General features: G+C 44.7%; 3 protein-coding genes across 3 annotated transcripts in view; 1 reads left to right on the top strand and 2 right to left on the bottom strand.

Moving 5' to 3' along the window:
- Positions 1-20,039, bottom strand: part of MBD9 (methyl-CPG-binding domain 9) — a 68,450-nt gene that overhangs the window by 29,538 nt on the left and 18,873 nt on the right. Inside the window, exon 2 of the mRNA XM_087373458.1 lies at positions 4,664-5,261. Coding sequence (XP_087229584.1) covers positions 4,664-5,261 — 598 coding nt within the window. The remainder of the gene's footprint in view (positions 1-4,663; positions 5,262-20,039) is intronic.
- Positions 11,689-14,296, bottom strand: LOC147905577 (uncharacterized). The gene is made up of 3 exons (XM_087378470.1): positions 12,840-14,296; positions 12,234-12,671; positions 11,689-12,076 (listed from the first exon to the last, which is right to left on the bottom strand). Exons 1-3 carry the CDS (start codon positions 14,294-14,296, stop codon positions 11,689-11,691), a joined length of 2,283 nt encoding a protein of 760 aa, XP_087234596.1.
- On the top strand, positions 16,307-18,914 carry LOC147905576 (uncharacterized). The gene is made up of 3 exons (XM_087378458.1): positions 16,307-17,763; positions 17,932-18,369; positions 18,527-18,914. The coding sequence occupies exons 1-3, from the start codon at positions 16,307-16,309 to the stop codon at positions 18,912-18,914; spliced, it is 2,283 nt and encodes a 760-aa protein (XP_087234584.1).

Below are 20,039 nucleotides of genomic sequence, written 5' to 3'. Positions count from 1 at the left end.
TCTTGCCCCAACCATGCACAATCCAGATCCGCCACTGCCAGGTAAGTCCCTCCTCATCCCAACAGTCTCTGTCAAGCTCTGTTGTCAACAGGTCCCCCCTTGCCTACCCAGTAATACCTGCGCCAAAAGGAACCCGATCTCAATTGTTTGCTTGAGAAATTGTACCCTAGGAGGCACTCCATCCCTAGAAAACTACCCCGACCAACAATGTGGAGTCCATGTGGTGCTCAACCCCTCCCACCATGAGTCTGGTATCGTTGCATCTATCTCTACCGCCTTGGCACCTACAACTCGCATATAAGAAAGTGCCTACTCTTGTCCTCCTCATCCATAGGGAGCTGCCTCCACATCCCAAAAGATATCGCAATGCTGTTATCCACTGTGCCGAACCAATATGTGTCCGCTGACCCAAATTGCATTCATCTGAATCCCGTACCTCGGAATGCCACAAAAGTGGTTGTCTATCGAACTACTCAAGACAAGTGGGGCTGGCCCAAATAAGACCTGGAGACGAGCACTTCCAGACCCTAAAAGGCTTCTCATCAAGGGAGAGTGAGCCCTTCCCCGTGAGAGGAGCCACTGAGAAGATCCATCTATAGGACGTCTGTCAATGACCACCAGTGCGGGGAGCATTCCTGAGAAGCCCACGCTGTCACAATAGCTTCTAGGTCTCCTGGCCTGGAGTGAGTCCCCGTACCACCAACTTGCTGAAGACTCTGCTCTGTGTCTCTGGATCAATAATGCCTAGATCCCCCCTAAAACCGGCCTTCAGTAAACTAAAGGGAAATAAACTATGACTAAAGGGATATCCACATCAATTACAGCCAGCTTACATATCTTTCAGCCACTTCATTACACACCAAACCACTTAGAAATAACTTTGAAGAGAAACTAGTTGGAGGCTAGAGTGCCCCTGCTCAATGGAACCAAACACGAGACACCATGCCCCAAACACTCTGGTGCCCCTTTCGATAAATCTTTCAGCCACTTCATTACACACAAAACCACTTAAAAACATTCTTTGAAAAGAAACCGGTTGGAGGCTAGACTGCCCTTACTCAATGGAACCAAACACGAGACACCACACTAGCCCCAAACACTTTGGCACCCCTTTCGACATATCTTTCAGCCACTTCATTACACACAAAACCACTTAGAAACAACTTTGAAAAGAAACTGGTTGGAGGCTAGAGTGCCCCTGCTCAATGGAACCAAACACAAGACACCACACTGACCCCAAACACTTTGGCGCCCCTTTCGGTATTTATTTAATTCTTCAAAAGTGGAATTCTGCATTACAACAAGGGCGCACCCTTGTACCGTTCTTGCATTTTCCACTGCCAGAGCCAACACTTGGTCTCTACCTGCATCCAATTCCAATGCACCACTAATACCGGAGTGCCAGGGTCGGCATTTTCCACAACAGTGCCCAACTAAGAATGTTAAGGCATCACAACTAATTTCCAAAAATGCTCAAACAGCCTCAAGGCTTGAAATGCATCCAAACTGTCCCTCTAAGGGTCTGGCAATCCCACAATCCACTAGCCAGCCTCTAGAGTCTCAAGGCGACAATGCATCAACACACTTCTCACACTAGATACGTGACCTCAATACAGGAAGAAATCCACACACTGCCCCTCTTGCTCCAATCTAGTTACACCCTCTGGCAAGAGAGACACCACATTGGCCCCAAACACTTTTGGCGCCCCTTTCGATATATCTTTCAGCCACTTCATTACACACAAAACCACTTAGAAACATCTTTGAAAAGAAACTGGTTGAAGGCTAGACTGCTCCTGCTCAATGGAACCAAACACGAGACACCACACTGGCCCCAAACACTTTGGCACCCCTTTCGACATATCTTTCAGCCACTTCATTACACACAAAACGACTTAGAAACAACTGTGAAAAGAAACTGGTTGGAGGCTAGGGTGCCCCTGCTCAATGGAACCAAACACGAGACACCACATTGGCCCCAAACACTTTGGTGCCCCTTTCGGTATTTATTTAATTCTTCAAAAGTGGAATTCTGATGTACAACAAGGGCGCACCCTTGCACCATTCTTCTTGCATTTTCCACTGCCAGAGCCAACACTTGGTCTCTGCCTGCATCCAATTCCAATGCACCACTAGTACCCGAGTGCCAAGGTCAAAACTAAGGCATTTTCCACAACAGTGCCCAACTGAGAATGTCAAGGCATCACAACCAAATTCCAAAAATGCTCAAACAGCCTCAAGGCTTGAAATGCATCCAAACTGTCCCTCTAAGGGTCTGGCAATTCCACAATCCACTAACCAGCCTCTAGAGTCTCAGGGCGACAATTCATCAACACAGTTCTCACACTGAACAAGTGACCTCAATACAGGAAGAAATCCACACACTACCCCTCAGGCTCCAGTCTGGTTACACCCTCTGTAACTAGGTGTCTATTCACAACCTGAATGGACAAGAGGGGGCTTCCCACAGCAAAAGAGCAACAACAAGCTTCCAAAATGACCAAATGCAAGTAAAATGAAAGGGATAGGGACACGAGAACTCAAACCATCTTCAAATCACTCCAAATGGTTCCAAATCAGCTCCAGGTAGCTGAATTCATCCCGAACACCTCCAAGGGTAGCAAATCCACCAGGCAAGGGTATGCATGAGAAATGAGCAGCTAGGAGGGAGAGAGAGAACAAGCTGGAGTGAGAGAAAGATAGAGAATGCAGGAGGACCACGGGCAGGAGAGAAGGAGCATACAGAGCCCCAACAGGTAGCCAAGAGAGAGGATGCTCGTTTTTTGCATTCTGCATTGGTGTGGATGCTTCTTTAGTAGCTCCACCCTCACAACTCGTTTGTACCAGGATTTTCACAGTCTCATAGACCCATCAGTCTTGCAAAGACTTTAATAAACTTTCTTTCTTTCTTTCTTCTCAACTTTAAAACAAGTGCAGGAATGCAAAGCTGTGGAATTTGGGAATAAGAAAGTTTCTATACACCATGCTTGTACAAATAGTGATACTTTATGGGTGTCCAGCATGGTCTCCCAGGCTCTCTAGGACCTACCAGAAAAAAATAGAAACTTTACATAAAAGATTCCTCAGAGGGGAATTGGGGGATAAGAATTAGACACCCTACCCCATCCTACTAGGGAGACCGGCATGATATCTCTCGAGGGATAAAGTTAATGCCAATTCATGGCTTATTTCAACAAAGTTGAGAAGATCGATGCTAGCAAGATACCTCACAAGGTATTGGAAGCTACACAAACCACTAGAAGGCACCGAGAAGAGACGAAATGGACGGAATTATGGGGTATAACAGCTGCTGATATATCAGAAGATACATGTGAGATCAAAGAGCTTGTGACTGAAAAGATGCTAAAGAAACTATGGCAAGACCTAGCTGCAAAAATGCAGTTCTATAAACAGGAAATTAATCCAATGGATAGCTATGGGATGCAGAAATACCTTGGGGAAGACATATTCATGTTCAAAAGGCATCTGATACCTAAAATGAGAACCAGCTCACATGACCTGGAAGTGGAGAAGGGAAGGTGGACATGACCAAGGGTCCCAAGAGAAGGAATAATATGCAAAATCTGCCCCACAAGAGAGGTGCAAAATAAGCAGCATGTATTCGTAAGATGCCGGGCCTATGCACACATTAGAGAACGGTATGATGACAGCAGAGGCAGCCTGAAAAATCTATTGGAACAGCCAGCTACAAAGCTAGGAAGCTATCTAAAAGAAGTTTTTGGAGCACTATAACGAAGTACTTGGGCTAGCACACAAAGTAGCCCGACAAGTACTAACTAATAGCAGTCTAATATTTCACCGGATGTAAAATATCACTATTTGTTGATAGTGATCGGTAGTACCATAGATCCTGAAGGTCTCAAAAGGACTTTCATACAATCATATCATGTGTGTGTGTGTGTGTGTGTGTGTGTGTGTGTGTGTGTCCATAAATATATGTATATATACACATACATACATAGAAATACACACACGCACATGTATGTATATATGTATGTGTGGAGATATAAGTGTATGTATGTACGTACGTACGTATGTATGTATGTAGATATATATAACTCTAAACTTGAAGTAGCAGAATGATTAGAGGGCACGCTGATTTAAAAAATTGCACATCAAATAGAATCGTGGTCATGAAGATACTGAATTTTTGAATATTTGAGACCCATTAGAATCCATTAGAACTCATTTTAAGACAAAGGACATGGACTACCCTCTCTTTTACTTTTATTCTCTCTCTCTCTCTCTCTCTCTCTCTCTCTCTCTCTCTCTCACACACACACGTATATACATACATATATATACTGTATACATATAGACATTGTGTATGTGGATATGTGGACATGTGTGAACATCTGTATATGTAAAACATATGTCACACACACACACATAGCTCTACACGTACAAAAACACAAAAGCAGGAATGTACAGTATTAGATACGTAAAACATGCAACAACATATGTAAACATATGTATATCCTCACACACACAGACACACACTTTTCTTTTCTTTTTTCGTGAATACACACACAGACACACACACACCGAGTTCTACCATTTCAAGCATACAAAGCAGGGATAAGTCCCAACTGCTCAGTATCAGATACAAGACTTTATGCAAGCTATGACAAGGAAGGATCACCTGAATCTCCACATCAGTAGAAGGATCTGGAAATTCAGAATCCCGAGGTGTCTCACTATTTCTGCATTTTGCAAGGTCGAGAGATTCATCATCACTTTGGTCATCCTCCTCTGACAAATAAGCCTGTTTTTGGCTCCTTGCCAACTCCTTTCTTTTCCTTGATCGAGGAACAGGAGAGGACCACTCTCTAGAATTCGTGTCTCCCCTCTTCTGCTCTAGAAGGCCCAAATATCTGGCAACCTCCAGCCTAGACCGAAACTTTTGCCCATCTGGAGAATAGAATGTAACATCATAAGCTTTCCCAGAACTCATCCGCTTCTTGACGGCCACTTTCCAGTCATCTTCAAGAACCCCATGATGCTGTGACACAAGTTCCTTAAGCTTTTGCATGTGCTGCTGACAAAGCTTCTCTGAGTCCATATCTTTAGAGGAAGCCTCATTATCATCGTCCTGGTATTTGCTATGGGTGCTTAAGCTTGTTTGAGGAGAGTCTCCTTCACCTGTCTGGCCGAATTCCACAGCTTCTGCCTTCTCCACATTTAAAAAATCTGATACCTTCAGGTGTCCGTCCTCCTTCCAGCGAGAGAGAGACTTTAATCTGAAAATAAAGGCCCACTGTCATTATTATGTTAAAGAAATCAATATTTGAAAAATATCACGTACCTCCTTGTAGCCTGGAGTTAATGATTTTCAATGATAAATCTGATGAAAGCATCAGGTTTTCGCAACTTTATCATCACAACAAAAACAAATGTGCTGTGGTCATCAGATTTCAAACAAGAGTCTCACTCAAAAACTTCAAATCATAACCATGTTGCATGCTCTGAAATCTGAAAGCCAGTTGCAGCTCCCCATGCTTAAATATATGTTCACATTAAGATAGTGAGTTTCTTCATTCAAATAGACAAAGGGTCTTCCCTTCAAATCAAAACGAACCTATGTGCACTAACATGAAGGCTGATAATTGCCCCAGATCTGCACATATCGACCCCACAAAGAGGTAAGTATCCCAATTGCCAAAACCCGGCTGGGAAAATACCAATGTTTGAAGGGTGGCCCTGGCAATAATTGGAGGGGATGGTGGTTGAACGCCTAAGGCAGGGTTGTAAGGCCCTTGTGCCTCCATTCTAGTGAATCACCCTAATGTGATCATGGTGATGATCAAGTCATCTACATACACAAAGATGGCCATCAAATCTTGTTTCCGTCTTGTGCAAGATGTAGGCTCGCATCCAACAAATTACAAGTGGGACTGTGAAGTAGTTCTAGTAGCAAGCTCTCCAGGCCTGTTCAGCCCATACATAGTCTTGTGAAGGATGTCTCTCTCTTTCTAATCCAAGAAGAAAAATCCATGTGTCTGCTGCACCTAGACTTCCTCCTCCAAGTTTTCGTATGGAAAATTGCAGTCTCTCACATTCCCAATTGCCGCTAGAGCAATAATTGGGAATGCTGTTGATCACTCATTCCATGTCTTTTTCCGTCTTGTTCTCACCAATCCCAGTCTCACTGATCTAGTTACCAAGAAGGCCTCTTGACCAATTGTCTCAGGCTGAAATTCAATCTTTTAGAAGACAAGATCTATCCACACCACAATCTTCTTGCTAGAGCTACCCAATGCCTCACTCGTCTCTACACTGACTCCACTCCTTAATCCACCTCACACATCATCAATCTCACTTAAGTATACAAGGGACGCTCTCAAACAGCCAAATTCAATCTTCTAGAAGACACCATCTTTGCATACCACAATCTTCTTGCAAGAAGAGTAAAGTCCCACAGCACCTATAGCTATATTTAGCTTAACTAATAAAAGTAACCCAAACTTTCCCTTAGACGCCTACCAAATCAGTCCTTAGCCTCAAGGGTTAACTATTCATCATGTCAAGTTGAATGCATCACCAAGGGCCAAAACTGTTAGATACAAGCAAATTAGAATTAGCTCAAGACGCAACATCCTTTAAAAACGACAAACTGAAACTAGGAAATCCATAACCAATACAGTTTCTTTCTTTTTTTTTTTGCAAAAAGAGACTTCTATTAAGTATTAAAGAAAACTGTTAGAGCAAGCTCCATATGGGATACACCATGCAATGCATGAAAAGCTCAAGAGCCAAAAGAAAGGATTGGGGCTGATAGTGCCATCTCAATCTAGTAGAAACCTCTGAGAAAAAGGGAGAACCCCTCCAAACTCGAAGATATACAGTCCTCCTAAAAGAGGCTGCCCATGAAGGGCCCTGCATGCTAGCCCATATGGCTATCAAAGTGTAAACCGTGTCAGTCCAATACCCGTGAACACCTCTGATGGGTGTATCTGGGTGCCATCCAAGGCCTCTGTACATCTGGCTCTCCAAATGTGCCAAGAGGAAATGCTAGCCAAAATCTCCCAAGAGGTGTCCACTGAAGCATGAGAAGCTCTGAAGGGAGTAAGTGGTACATCATGAAGAGAGCAGGGCTCTATCACCTGTCGGCGGACCGAGAGTGCCCAAGAAGAAGGCTCACCCTCATAAAACACCTGGGGCCCAGTAAGTAATAACCATGCGACCAAGCCCCAAGTCATGAAGAAAGGGGAAGTATGAAAAATGCTGAGTATCCGAGCAACCCCTTTCCAAACAGTCCTAGCCTGACTGCAGTCCCAAAGGCAATGTCGCACTGACTCCTCTACAGAATGACAGTGAGGGCAAGTGGGATCAGCCCTAAATCGTGATCTCCACAAGTTCACTGCAATCCCTCCATGAATAGAAAGCCAAAAGAAAAGAGTGATCTTTCTATTTCTGAGGGATTTCCAAAGCCTCCTCCAGAAATTCCTACACAAATCTACGGTGATAAAGAAGCTGTCCCAGTGGGGGGCTCTTGAGGGAATCCAACCCCTACTGCTCAACTGAAATCTCCTGGCATTACCAACCATGAAACAAAAGAAGGGAATCCCCCTCTCTCGGTGCCCATGATCTATCCACTCCCACTCTCCTCGGTCCCACTACAAGCACCTGATAGGTGCACCTCCATATAACCACAACCTACCAATATAGTTTCAAAGACCACATACACTTTAATCACACAAACAATTTTAATTTTAATAGAAGATGAAAGGTCAACCGTTCAAGCTGGACTAGTTCATCCTTCGAGACAAATTGTCCCCTTCACCAAGCATTATTTTTAACCTGATTATGTGACAAGCTAACCCTAGCGGCAAAAACTAGGTGGGAAGCTCTCACACTACTCACTCCAATCTATCAACCCACAAGTGCACAATGCAATGAAAGAGAATCGATCAAATTTGGAAACATACAATATACCTAGATGAATCTAGGAACATTCCCAAACTCATCCTCTAAAAACACAACATAGTGCAGTTTCAATCTCACAAGAGTCACTCATAAGATTGAAAACCATAAACTCCATCACGCATAGTAGGGACTAGCTACTATGACATCCCCACTGACGTCATCAGCGCCCAACAGTGGGTGTAGACCATAGTATAAAAGTATGCTCTCACATATACAAAATCCACACACCCACACATACTTGAGCATCCATTTATACAAAGTCTTCGTACTGAGTTTCTGTCGACACTCCGGAGGTGAAGGGAAAACTCAGCCATGACGCAGGCTAGCACTAAAGGAGAAGGCTAGATCTGGAAACATACAACACCAAAAGATCATACTATCATCTCCACCAATACGCGAGCTTAAAGTAACAAACAACTGCTCATGCGTGCAGCCAAGTGCTCCTCAATATCTAAAGCCAAGTGCTGCAAAATACCTTCACACCGCTGGTACTTCTCTCCTCTCACATGCTCATCAAAGAGCTTCTGAGAGAGAGAGAGAGAGAGAGAGAGAGAGAGAGAGTCTATTAATGTCCACGGGAGACCAACAGTCTTTGATGCACTGAGTTCATCCGCATCTGCTTCGAATAAAACTTCACCTCTTTTGTCCACAATGTCCTCCAGCTTCTCCTCGGTCCCAATCACTATCTTCCACAGCTTCCGTGCCAACAAATGGCTTCGGATCTTGACTTTCCAGATTGGATAATTCATCCCATTGAGCTTTCCAGCTTCACCAAAATTGGGAATAAATGAAGAAGGAAGATGACTGGAGAAGGAGGAAGGAGGAATGAATCACTCAAACCTCCACCCAAGATCTCTCCAACTCTTACACACACTCAACTCAGATAGATGATCACAGATGCAACAAACACTCTCTCAGAAATAAATATGGACGGAGAGAGAAAGAGAGTATATTCATCCACCAGATGGTGGGCAGAAAAATAGCTCCAAGGGAGCAGTACAAAACACAGCAAAGTGCTAGAGAATATTGGTGGACTCTCTCTCTCACCAACTGCTCCAGATCTAAGTGCTTGGCAAACATCATCAAAGGCGAATAAAACTGGATGTAGGCGACTAGAATTGATTGAAATGTGCGATAATGGACATGCAAAGTCCATGTTGCGAGTTTCCAGTACGCGAACATGAGTTCATCAAGAACATGTGTGTGTGTGTGTCCCCCAAGCTCCACTAGGGCACCCTCGCAACCCTATGTGTGTGTACACACACACACGAACGTGCGTGCGGTACACACGTGTGTGTGGGGGGGGTGCGCGTGTGCGCATGTATATTGATATAAGTGCATCTCTCCAGTCTTGCACTGGATGCTGGAATGAATGGAGGAGTAGGCCTTTTATAGGCACTGCCCAAGCCCCTTGAGTTGACCGACCAGCAGGGTCGGTACCCTGTCTGGTGGCCGACCACATGGGCCCTAGAAAACCGACCAGGGTTGGCCTTGGTCGGTGGCCCTGGTTGGGCCGACTTGGCCAGCCACAGGCCCTTATTTAAGGGCGCCCTGGGCGGCCAGTCAATGCTGCTCCTGGTGCCTCTATGTGAGGCCTAGAGCCCCTTTATTCCTGCTGTTGCAGACTACAACCAGCCCGTGTGCTGGTTGCCTATGATGCCGGCCTGAGTCTCTCTCTCTCCCCAGCCCTCCTACCTCTCACTGCCCCTTGTCTCCTCAAATCGGGGGCTCACAAGTAGGCACAGTGAGTTTCTAACACCTCCATCCTCAGCTTACGAATGCCGTCTTCCTTGCTTTGAACACCATTCCCCCCGTGGTCTTTCAAGGTAAGAAGGAGGGCGATTTCTCATATCAAAAAAAGGCGCTCATTCGAGCAGCTAACGGGCATCAATTTATTGTCCTTTTCGATATGGGAAGTTCAAAAGATGCCATCCCCCCTCAACTTGCCAAGACAGTGGGGTGCACCTTGGTGCCTCACGAGCTTGCAGTGGACGGGTTCATGGCCGGCTTGCGCACACACATCACGCATAAGGCCATCCATTTCCCTATTTTAGTTCAGAAGGCCATGTTTACGCGGGATTTTATTTCGACTCCTTTGATGGGGTGCAACATGATCCTCGGGATTCAATGGTTCCGTGAGCATGTACCCACGCGTGATTGGCAGCAGGACACCTTCACTATTGTGGAAGGTTTACCTGAGCCCGCCGTGATACGCGACCATCGGAGCATACTAGGGATTCCATTAATCTCGCATGTTCAAGCAAGTCGCGCCACTTGCAAGGACGCCATGTGTGCACTTGTCTACGTCCAATGCCAAATCACTGCAGTTCAAGCTGCTCCTCCGATGGGACAAGCAATGGTGGATCTACTCCAAGAGTTCCAAGACATCATGCTCCGAGATGATCTGCCACCCCAGCTTCCTCCCAACCGACCGAAAGACCATCACATTAATCTACTTCCGGACTCGACACCTCCAAGTAAGTTCCCGTATCGACTTTCTAAGTCTATGGAGGGCATAGTTGCCAGACGTTTGGAAACACGTTTGCAGACGTTTGGAAAATTTTCCAAACATGTTTCGTAGCAAAATTTTGCCCAAGCGCCTGTTTTACTATACGTACACATTCCTGGGACCTAAAATGCATGATTACAGGCACTAATGGCACCCAAAACAGTGAGGAGCATAGAGGAGAACACTTCAGCAATCTTATATGTTCATACACTCAGAAGTGAGTCCAAGAAGGCGTTTTCCAACAAAGCGCGATGGCGACAGCTCCTTTGATTGTTTTGATGAAAAATAGGGCAAAAATTTGACCTTCAAAAACCACTGCCAAAAAAATGTGTTTTTTATTTCCAAACGTTTGGCAACGTTTGAAAACGTTTCAAAAAAGAAAAAACGTGTTTCATTGCAACTATGATGGAGGGGGAGCAGCAATTGTCTCAATTACTACATGCAAGGTTTATTAGACCTTCTTCTTGATGGCTTTTACAAGCTATGGAATGAATTATTGATTGCATGCAATGCAATAGGCAAGTATGGTGATAGCGCAATCATAGTTCAATGAAACGTTTCAGAACGTCGAAACGTGAAACGTTTTGAAACGTTTCAAAACGTTTCAAAATAATAGGTGAAGTTTCAAAAAACCAAATTGTATTTTTTGGGTCCAAAAAATATAAATTTTATGCATGCATACATTTGGTATGCCAAAACTGTGCAAAACTAGCTAAAAACATAGAAAAAGAGTCAAGACTTGACAGAAAGCCTATAATGGCCAATGGTAGAATAGATTATAGACTCCAGAATCCAGATTAGAAAACTCAATCAAGCCTTCAACTTTATCAACAAGCCTATAATGGCCAATGCTAGAAATTAGAATAGAGTGTAGATTACAAAGCTCAATTAAGCCTTTAAATTTTAGAAATTAGATTTCAGTTGAGTAGATACTAGAATCTAGATAGGTCGCAAAAAATCAGATTTCAGATTACAATTTACAAGCTCAAGAGTCAAGCCTTAAACTTTATCATATTTCAGTTTTCACAAGTTCAGGAATCACAACCATGGAGTCTGGACATAAATCAAGTTCTCAGTTTCACTCTTGTAAATAGTCTGCTAGTCTATAGACTAGAACCTAGATTACATAACTCAAGAGTCAAGAGTGAAGGCATCAACTTTAAATTTCAAACAAAACTAAAGTTCAAACTCTACTGAAATCTGAAAGAAAGTAGCAAGTTAATCAGCAAGAATCAAGATCTGTAGGTGCTTGGGCTGCGGGCATCTTCTCCCTGGCCCTCAGCCCCCTCCTCCTCCTCCTCCCCATCATCACTATCAGAATCTGCAGAAGTGGATGAATCCTCTTCTGATGATGAGGAGGTCTCCTGTTCTTCTGGAGCGGCTGCTATTAAAGTTGGTTCTGTTCTCCCTGCTCGTCTGCCTGCCTGAGATCGTGTGGCACGTGCCAACGATGCCCGCTCCTCAGCAATGAATGCATATGCATCATCATCCTCATGCATAGGATGAAGCATTTCATCCTCAGGGACTTGCACACGTATCTTATCAGGATCCACCTCCTGTGGACCTTCAATGGTCTTCATTCGTCGAATAAGTCGTAGATTGGCATGGACATATACAAGCCTACCATACACCAAATGAATTAACAGTAAATACATGTAGGTTGTAGCATAACTATAATTCAAATGCTAATAATGAGCTGTGTGCTGAGTGCATATATGATATAAAAGAAAATAGATATGCTGAGGCCGGAGTGCTCACACACAAAATTATGAATTACCTGTCAAGTTGTCCAGTGCCTAGTCTATTCCTTTTTTTAGTGTGTATAAGTGAGAACACACTCCAATTCCTTTCACAGGCGCTAGATGAGCAATCTTGTGAAAGGACTCGGAGGGCAATGCGCTTCAACTCCGGCGTGCCCCGACCATACTTCTCCCACCAGGTAACAGGCCTCAACTGACCATCACGGAGACATGCACGAGCTGATCCAAACTCCCCAAAGGAGTTCCTAAATGAGAGGAGTTGGTCCTCCAAAGCATCTTGCAATATTGCATCTTGATATGCACGTTCAAGGAAACCTGTCCACCCTGCAGTCAACTCAGCATCATCCGATTGGTCCTCCCTCCTCCATAGAGGATGCAAAATGTGTGCTACTGCATGAATAGGCCTATGGAACCATGTCCATCTTTTTTCCCACAAGGCCATAATCTCTTGCTCTCTGTAGGGTGCAAATGAAATATATTTAGGTTGCTGCAAACCTAGAATCTAGATTCTAGATTCTAAATACAAATGTAACATCATACATGCAATTCCTTAAAGCTGCAAATAAGAAAATTAATTGCAGCCAACAGTGAATTGAAAGCCAAGATTCCTGATTTGCATTTACCTTGTTGCATCAAGCCATGTGCACCCTTTCAATGCCTCTCCAACCTTCTCCAGGAACTCATACACGAGTCCAATTGTGCATCCTTCTCTATCAACAAGTCGAAGGGTACTGAAAAGGGGCTGCACAATCCCCACAATCTCCTCAGCTGCATGCCAAAAATCACCATCAAACACAATGTCCTCAAAGGCACGTGCCTTTGGTTTGCTGGACTTATCCCAGCTCAACCATTCCTCACTGACTACCATGCGCCTTAAGTTAGGCTTCACCTTTACCAAGCGTGACAAGACTATAAAGAGATAGGCAAAGCGGGTCTTTGAGGGCTTCAGAATCTCATGGGAGCTATGTTGCCGAAAAATTGCAAGGGCTCTATGCTTCCTCGTCAAGAAAGTCACCATGCTCCGTGCCTTGTCAACCACCGAGGAAATCCAAGGAAGCTTCCCTATGTCCTCTATAAGAAGATCCAAACTGTGGGCAGCACAGGGAGTCCAAAAGATATGCGGATAGTCACTCTCAAGTAGCGCACCCATGCGCTGACAGTTACTTGCATTATCTGTAACCACCTGTACTACATTCTGAGGCCCCACATCCTCTACTGCCTTCTTAATGTGGCTGTAAATGTACTCACCTGTATGAGATTCATTTGATGCATCTATGGATCTCAAAAACATAGTACCCACGCAAGATGATACAAGAATGTTAATGAGCGGGCGCCTCCTGGTATCTGACCACCCATCACACAAAATGGAGCACCCGTATCTAGCCCATGATGCCTTAATAGGCTGCAGCTCCTTCTCAACTTGCAAGACCTCTGCTTTCAGCTCCCGAGTGCGTAAAGTCTCTGAAGATGGAGCCCTAAATGAAGGGCCAGCCTCAGCCACTGCCTGAACGAACTCCTGAAAAGCTGGAGTACGAGCAAGGTTAAAGGAAAGGTCACACTCATAAAAGAGCTTGCGAGTTGCCCGACGAGCAGATGCAAGCAAAGTTGTGACCCAACTAGCTCGTAAAGTCCCTGGCCTGGGTGGTAACCTGGTTGAATTTGGAAACCTTGGAGGCTTCACAACTCGCACTGATGCCCGTCTAGTGGAAGCACTACCAATAGAAAAAGAAGCCCCTTGTGTAGGTGGTGAAAGTGGAGGAGGGGGTCCAGATGTCACAGATAGAACAGGACTCCTGGGAGGAGATCCAGGACGTACTAGTGTTGATGAGGCCTCAACTCGTGCCCTCTTTGACGGGCCACTTGGTGTGCCTCCCAAGGAAAGAATTACATCATCTGGAACTTCTCCTACACATGGATTCACACCCTTTCCAGTGATACCAAGAAGATGTGCCCTTACACGAGGTGCACTACCACAAAATGAGCCACCACAATGCTTACACTTCCATTGTTTCGAACCCGAAGCACCATACTGTTGCTCCACATGCACTTGCTCCCAAACAATGTCCTTTGCTCGCCCCATCTCTAAGCTATACTACCTGCAAGACAACCATAGATCCCTTTGATTATTTGTTGCTTCAAGCTTGCAAGACAAATTACAATAAATTTTGTATTGTGAATCGTGAATGTTACAAAATTTATTGTAATTTGTCTTGCAATAAATTACAATTATTTCGTGCAAGACCAACCAACTGCTTCCAATGCTCATTGCTCACAGCATCTAGCTAATAGCTAGCTAGCTGGCAATTAGTAGCATCATGCATGCAGCATGCAGCTTGCCACGCTCCAACGCAATGGACAAAAGGGGCTACATAGTACAGGCTTCTATCGTGAATCGTGATTCGTCATGCATGTAAGCAGCCAGCTGCCAGCTAATGTACCTGCGTCACGCGTCCACGATGCACTTGGGCCTCCTGGGACCTGTTCGTCGTTCAAACTTCAAAGGCGTTGGAGTAGACTGTAGAATGTGAATATCGAATCTCGATTGCTGCCTTGAGCCTTGCGTAGGGGCCAAGGCGCTTGGAGCTAGCAGCTACCTAGCGGCGCAGCCTGCGGGTGTCCTGTCGTGACTCGTGACTCGTCAAAAAGCCCCTAGCCTGCAGGTGTCGTGATTGTCGTCCAAAAGCCCCTTGCGCCGCGTCGCCGCCGTACGGGAGACGTACAAGAGATTTGCCCTTGCAAACTCTTATGTAAGCTTACCCTAGCCACGTTTCATTGAACATGAAACGTTTCGAAACGTGCTGCACATTTCGAAACGTTTCAAATTCAATGAAACGCGTTTCATTGTGACTATGGTCCATGGTTAAAGGTTATTTACCTCATGTTGAGGTCGACATGAATGAGCACGTGAAGGGAGACTATCTGAGGTGGTGTTGATTGATTGGCTCATGTGGGTGGCCCAATGCATGGGCAACGTGTGGCAAAGCAACTAGGAGGTTGTACGTGAGGCGGCATGCAGAGAAGCGTTGAGGCGGCAGTAGCGTACCTACAAAGACGACACGAGAAGCATGAAGTCCTTCCTTTTGTCTGAGCCTTCGAGGCTCTCTGAGTTTGTGTGCGTCTGAGCAGCTGCTCATTAGGGTTGATAGCAGAGTCCTTTGTATTGGCAAAAAGCCCGGTCGGGATGAGCCTTAGTAGATAGCGAGTCTGAGTTTATTGCAATAAAAGGCTTTTGTGTAAAATTCATGAGCTGAGTCGGTTGTTTATTCTTTGTTCATATAGTAAAGCAAGTCGTATGTTTTGATTTCAGCTTATTGCGCTCATAGTCACAATGAAACGCGTTTCATTGAATTTGAAACGTTTCGAAACGTGCAGCACGTTTCGAAACGTTTCATGTTCAATGAAACGTGGCTAGGGTAAGCTTACATAAGAGTTTGCAAGGGCAAATCTCTTGTACGTCTCCCGTACGGCGGCGACGCGGCGCAAGGGGCTTTTGGACGACAATCACGACACCTGCAGGCTAGGGGCTTTTTGACGAGTCACGAGTCACGACAGGACACCCGCAGGCTGCGCCGCTAGGTAGCTGCTAGCTCCAAGCGCCTTGGCCCCTACGCAAGGCTCAAGGCAGCAATCGAGATTCGATATTCACATTCTACAGTCTACTCCAACGCCTTTGAAGTTTGAACGACGAACAGGTCCCAGGAGGCCCAAGTGCATCGTGGACGCGTGACGCAGGTACATTAGCTGGCAGCTGGCTGCTTACATGCATGACGAATCACGATTCACGATAGAAGCCTGTACTATGTAGCCCCTTTTGTCCATTGCGTTGGAGCGTGGCAAGCTGCATGCTGCATGCATGATGCTACTAATTGCCAGCTAGCTAGCTATTAGCTAGATGCTGTGAGCAATGAGCATTGGAAGCAGTTGGTTGGTCTTGCACGAAATAATTGTAATTTATTGCAAGACAAATTACAATAAATTTTGTAACATTCACGATTCACAATACAAAATTTATTGTAATTTGTCTTGCAAGCTTGAAGCAACAAATAATCAAAGGGATCTATGGTTGTCTTGCAGGTAGTATAGCTTAGAGATGGGGCGAGCAAAGGACATTGTTTGGGAGCAAGTGCATGTGGAGCAACAGTATGGTGCTTCGGGTTCGAAACAATGGAAGTGTAAGCATTGTGGTGGCTCATTTTGTGGTAGTGCACCTCGTGTAAGGGCACATCTTCTTGGTATCACTGGAAAGGGTGTGAATCCATGTGTAGGAGAAGTTCCAGATGATGTAATTCTTTCCTTGGGAGGCACACCAAGTGGCCCGTCAAAGAGGGCACGAGTTGAGGCCTCATCAACACTAGTACGTCCTGGATCTCCTCCCAGGAGTCCTGTTCTATCTGTGACATCTGGACCCCCTCCTCCACTTTCACCACCTACACAAGGGGCTTCTTTTTCTATTGGTAGTGCTTCCACTAGACGGGCATCAGTGCGAGTTGTGAAGCCTCCAAGGTTTCCAAATTCAACCAGGTTACCACCCAGGCCAGGGACTTTACGAGCTAGTTGGGTCACAACTTTGCTTGCATCTGCTCGTCGGGCAACTCGCAAGCTCTTTTATGAGTGTGACCTTTCCTTTAACCTTGCTCGTACTCCAGCTTTTCAGGAGTTCGTTCAGGCAGTGGCTGAGGCTGGCCCTTCATTTAGGGCTCCATCTTCAGAGACTTTACGCACTCGGGAGCTGAAAGCAGAGGTCTTGCAAGTTGAGAAGGAGCTGCAGCCTATTAAGGCATCATGGGCTAGATACGGGTGCTCCATTTTGTGTGATGGGTGGTCAGATACCAGGAGGCGCCCGCTCATTAACATTCTTGTATCATCTTGCGTGGGTACTATGTTTTTGAGATCCATAGATGCATCAAATGAATCTCATACAGGTGAGTACATTTACAGCCACATTAAGAAGGCAGTAGAGGATGTGGGGCCTCAGAATGTAGTACAGGTGGTTACAGATAATGCAAGTAACTGTCAGCGCATGGGTGCGCTACTTGAGAGTGACTATCCGCATATCTTTTGGACTCCCTGTGCTGCCCACAGTTTGGATCTTCTTATAGAGGACATAGGGAAGCTTCCTTGGATTTCCTCGGTGGTTGACAAGGCACGGAGCATGGTGACTTTCTTGACGAGGAAGCATAGAGCCCTTGCAATTTTTCGGCAACATAGCTCCCATGAGATTCTGAAGCCCTCAAAGACCCGCTTTGCCTATCTCTTTATAGTCTTGTCACGCTTGGTAAAGGTGAAGCCTAACTTAAGGCGCATGGTAGTCAGTGAGGAATGGTTGAGCTGGGATAAGTCCAGCAAACCAAAGGCACGTGCCTTTGAGGACATTGTGTTTGATGGTGATTTTTGGCATGCAGCTGAGGAGATTGTGGGGATTGTGCAGCCCCTTTTCAGTACCCTTCGACTTGTTGATAGAGAAGGATGCACAATTGGACTCGTGTATGAGTTCCTGGAGAAGGTTGGAGAGGCATTGAAAGGGTGCACATGGCTTGATGCAACAAGGTAAATGCAAATCAGGAATCTTGGCTTTCAATTCACTGTTGGCTGCAATTAATTTTCTTATTTGCAGCTTTAAGGAATTGCATGTATGATGTTACATTTGTATTTAGAATCTAGAATCTAGATTCTAGGTTTGCAGCAACCTAAATATATTTCATTTGCACCCTACAGAGAGCAAGAGATTATGGCCTTGTGGGAAAAAAGATGGACATGGTTCCATAGGCCTATTCATGCAGTAGCACACATTTTGCATCCTCTATGGAGGAGGGAGGCCCAATCGGATGATGCTGAGTTGACTGCAGGGTGGACAGGTTTCCTTGAACGTGCATATCAAGATGCAATATTGCAAGATGCTTTGGAGGACCAACTCCTCTCATTTAGGAACTCCTTTGGGGAGTTTGGATCAGCTCGTGCATGTCTCCGTGATGGTCAGTTGAGGCCTGTTACCTGGTGGGAGAAGTATGGTCGGGGCACGCCGGAGTTGAAGCGCATTGCCCTCCGAGTCCTTTCACAAGATTGCTCATCTAGCGCCTGTGAAAGGAATTGGAGTGTGTTCTCACTTATACACACTAAAAAAAGGAATAGACTAGGCACTGGACAACTTGACAGGTAATTCATAATTTTGTGTGTGAGCACTCCGGCCTCAGCATATCTATTTTCTTTTATATCATATATGCACTCAGCACACAGCTCATTATTAGCATTTGAATTATAGTTATGCTACAACCTACATGTATTTACTGTTAATTCATTTGGTGTATGGTAGGCTTGTATATGTCCATGCCAATCTACGACTTATTCGACGAATGAAGACCATTGAAGGTCCACAGGAGGTGGATCCTGATAAGATACGTGTGCAAGTCCCTGAGGATGAAATGCTTCATCCTATGCATGAGGATGATGATGCATATGCATTCATTGCTGAGGAGCGGGCATCGTTGGCACGTGCCACACGATCTCAGGCAGGCAGACGAGCAGGGAGAACAGAACCAACTTTAATAGCAGCCGCTCCAGAAGAACAGGAGACCTCCTCATCATCAGAAGAGGATTCATCCACTTCTGCAGATTCTGATAGTGATGATGGGGAGGAGGAGGAGGAGGGGGCTGAGGGCCAGGGAGAAGATGCCCGCAGCCCAAGCACCTACAGATCTTGATTCTTGCTGATTAACTTGCTACTTTCTTTCAGATTTCAGTAGAGTTTGAACTTTAGTTTTGTTTGAAATTTAAAGTTGATGCCTTCACTCTTGACTCTTGAGTTATGTAATCTAGGTTCTAGTCTATAGACTAGCAGACTATTTACAAGAGTGAAACTGAGAACTTGATTTATGTCCAGACTCCATGGTTGTGATTCCTGAACTTGTGAAAACTGAAATATGATAAAGTTTAAGGCTTGACTCTTGAGCTTGTAAATTGTAATCTGAAATCTGATTTTTTGCGACCTATCTAGATTCTAGTATCTACTCAACTGAAATCTAATTTCTAAAATTTAAAGGCTTAATTGAGCTTTGTAATCTACACTCTATTCTAATTTCTAGCATTGGCCATTATAGGCTTGTTGATAAAGTTGAAGGCTTGATTGAGTTTTCTAATCTGGATTCTGGAGTCTATAATCTATTCTACCATTGGCCATTATAGGCTTTCTGTCAAGTCTTGACTCTTTTTCTATGTTTTTAGCTAGTTTTGCACAGTTTTGGCATACCAAATGTATGCATGCATAAAATTTATATTTTTTGGACCCAAAAAATACAATTTGGTTTTTTGAAACTTCACCTATTATTTTGAAACGTTTTGAAACGTTTCAAAACGTTTCACGTTTCGACGTTCTGAAACGTTTCATTGAACTATGCCATGGACCTTAGAGAAGCTAACTATTCTCCCATAAGGATAATCCAAAGAGAGTCCAACACTTCTTCGCCTTTTGATGCACTCATTCTATTTGTGGCAAAGAAGGATAAGTCCGCACGACTATGTGTCGACTACAAAGAACTCAACAAGCTTATAGTAAGCAACAAGTTTCCTATGCCCCGCATCGAGTACATCTTAAAACAACTCAATGGTGCAAAAATTTTCTCAAAGATTGACCTCAAGAGTGGCTACCATCAAATCCGGATTTTTTGAAGCTGACATCCCAAAGACAACTTTCCGAACAGAGCGAGCTCATTACGAGTTCGTCGTCATGCCCTTTAATTTGAAGAATGCACCACTAACATTCAACAAGATAATGTCACAGGTGTTTGCAGAGTATATTGGGAAGTGCATGTTCATCTTTCTCGATGATA

The sequence above is a fragment of the Dipteris shenzhenensis genome, chromosome 1 (genome assembly GCF_047967505.1).
Source record: "Dipteris shenzhenensis isolate YYH24624 ecotype China chromosome 1, Dip_SZ_1.0, whole genome shotgun sequence".
In the NCBI taxonomy this organism is placed as follows: Eukaryota; Viridiplantae; Streptophyta; class Polypodiopsida; order Gleicheniales; family Dipteridaceae; genus Dipteris; species Dipteris shenzhenensis.
Note: the sequence above shows the minus strand (reverse complement) of the source record. Positions and strands in the feature narration are given on the sequence as shown.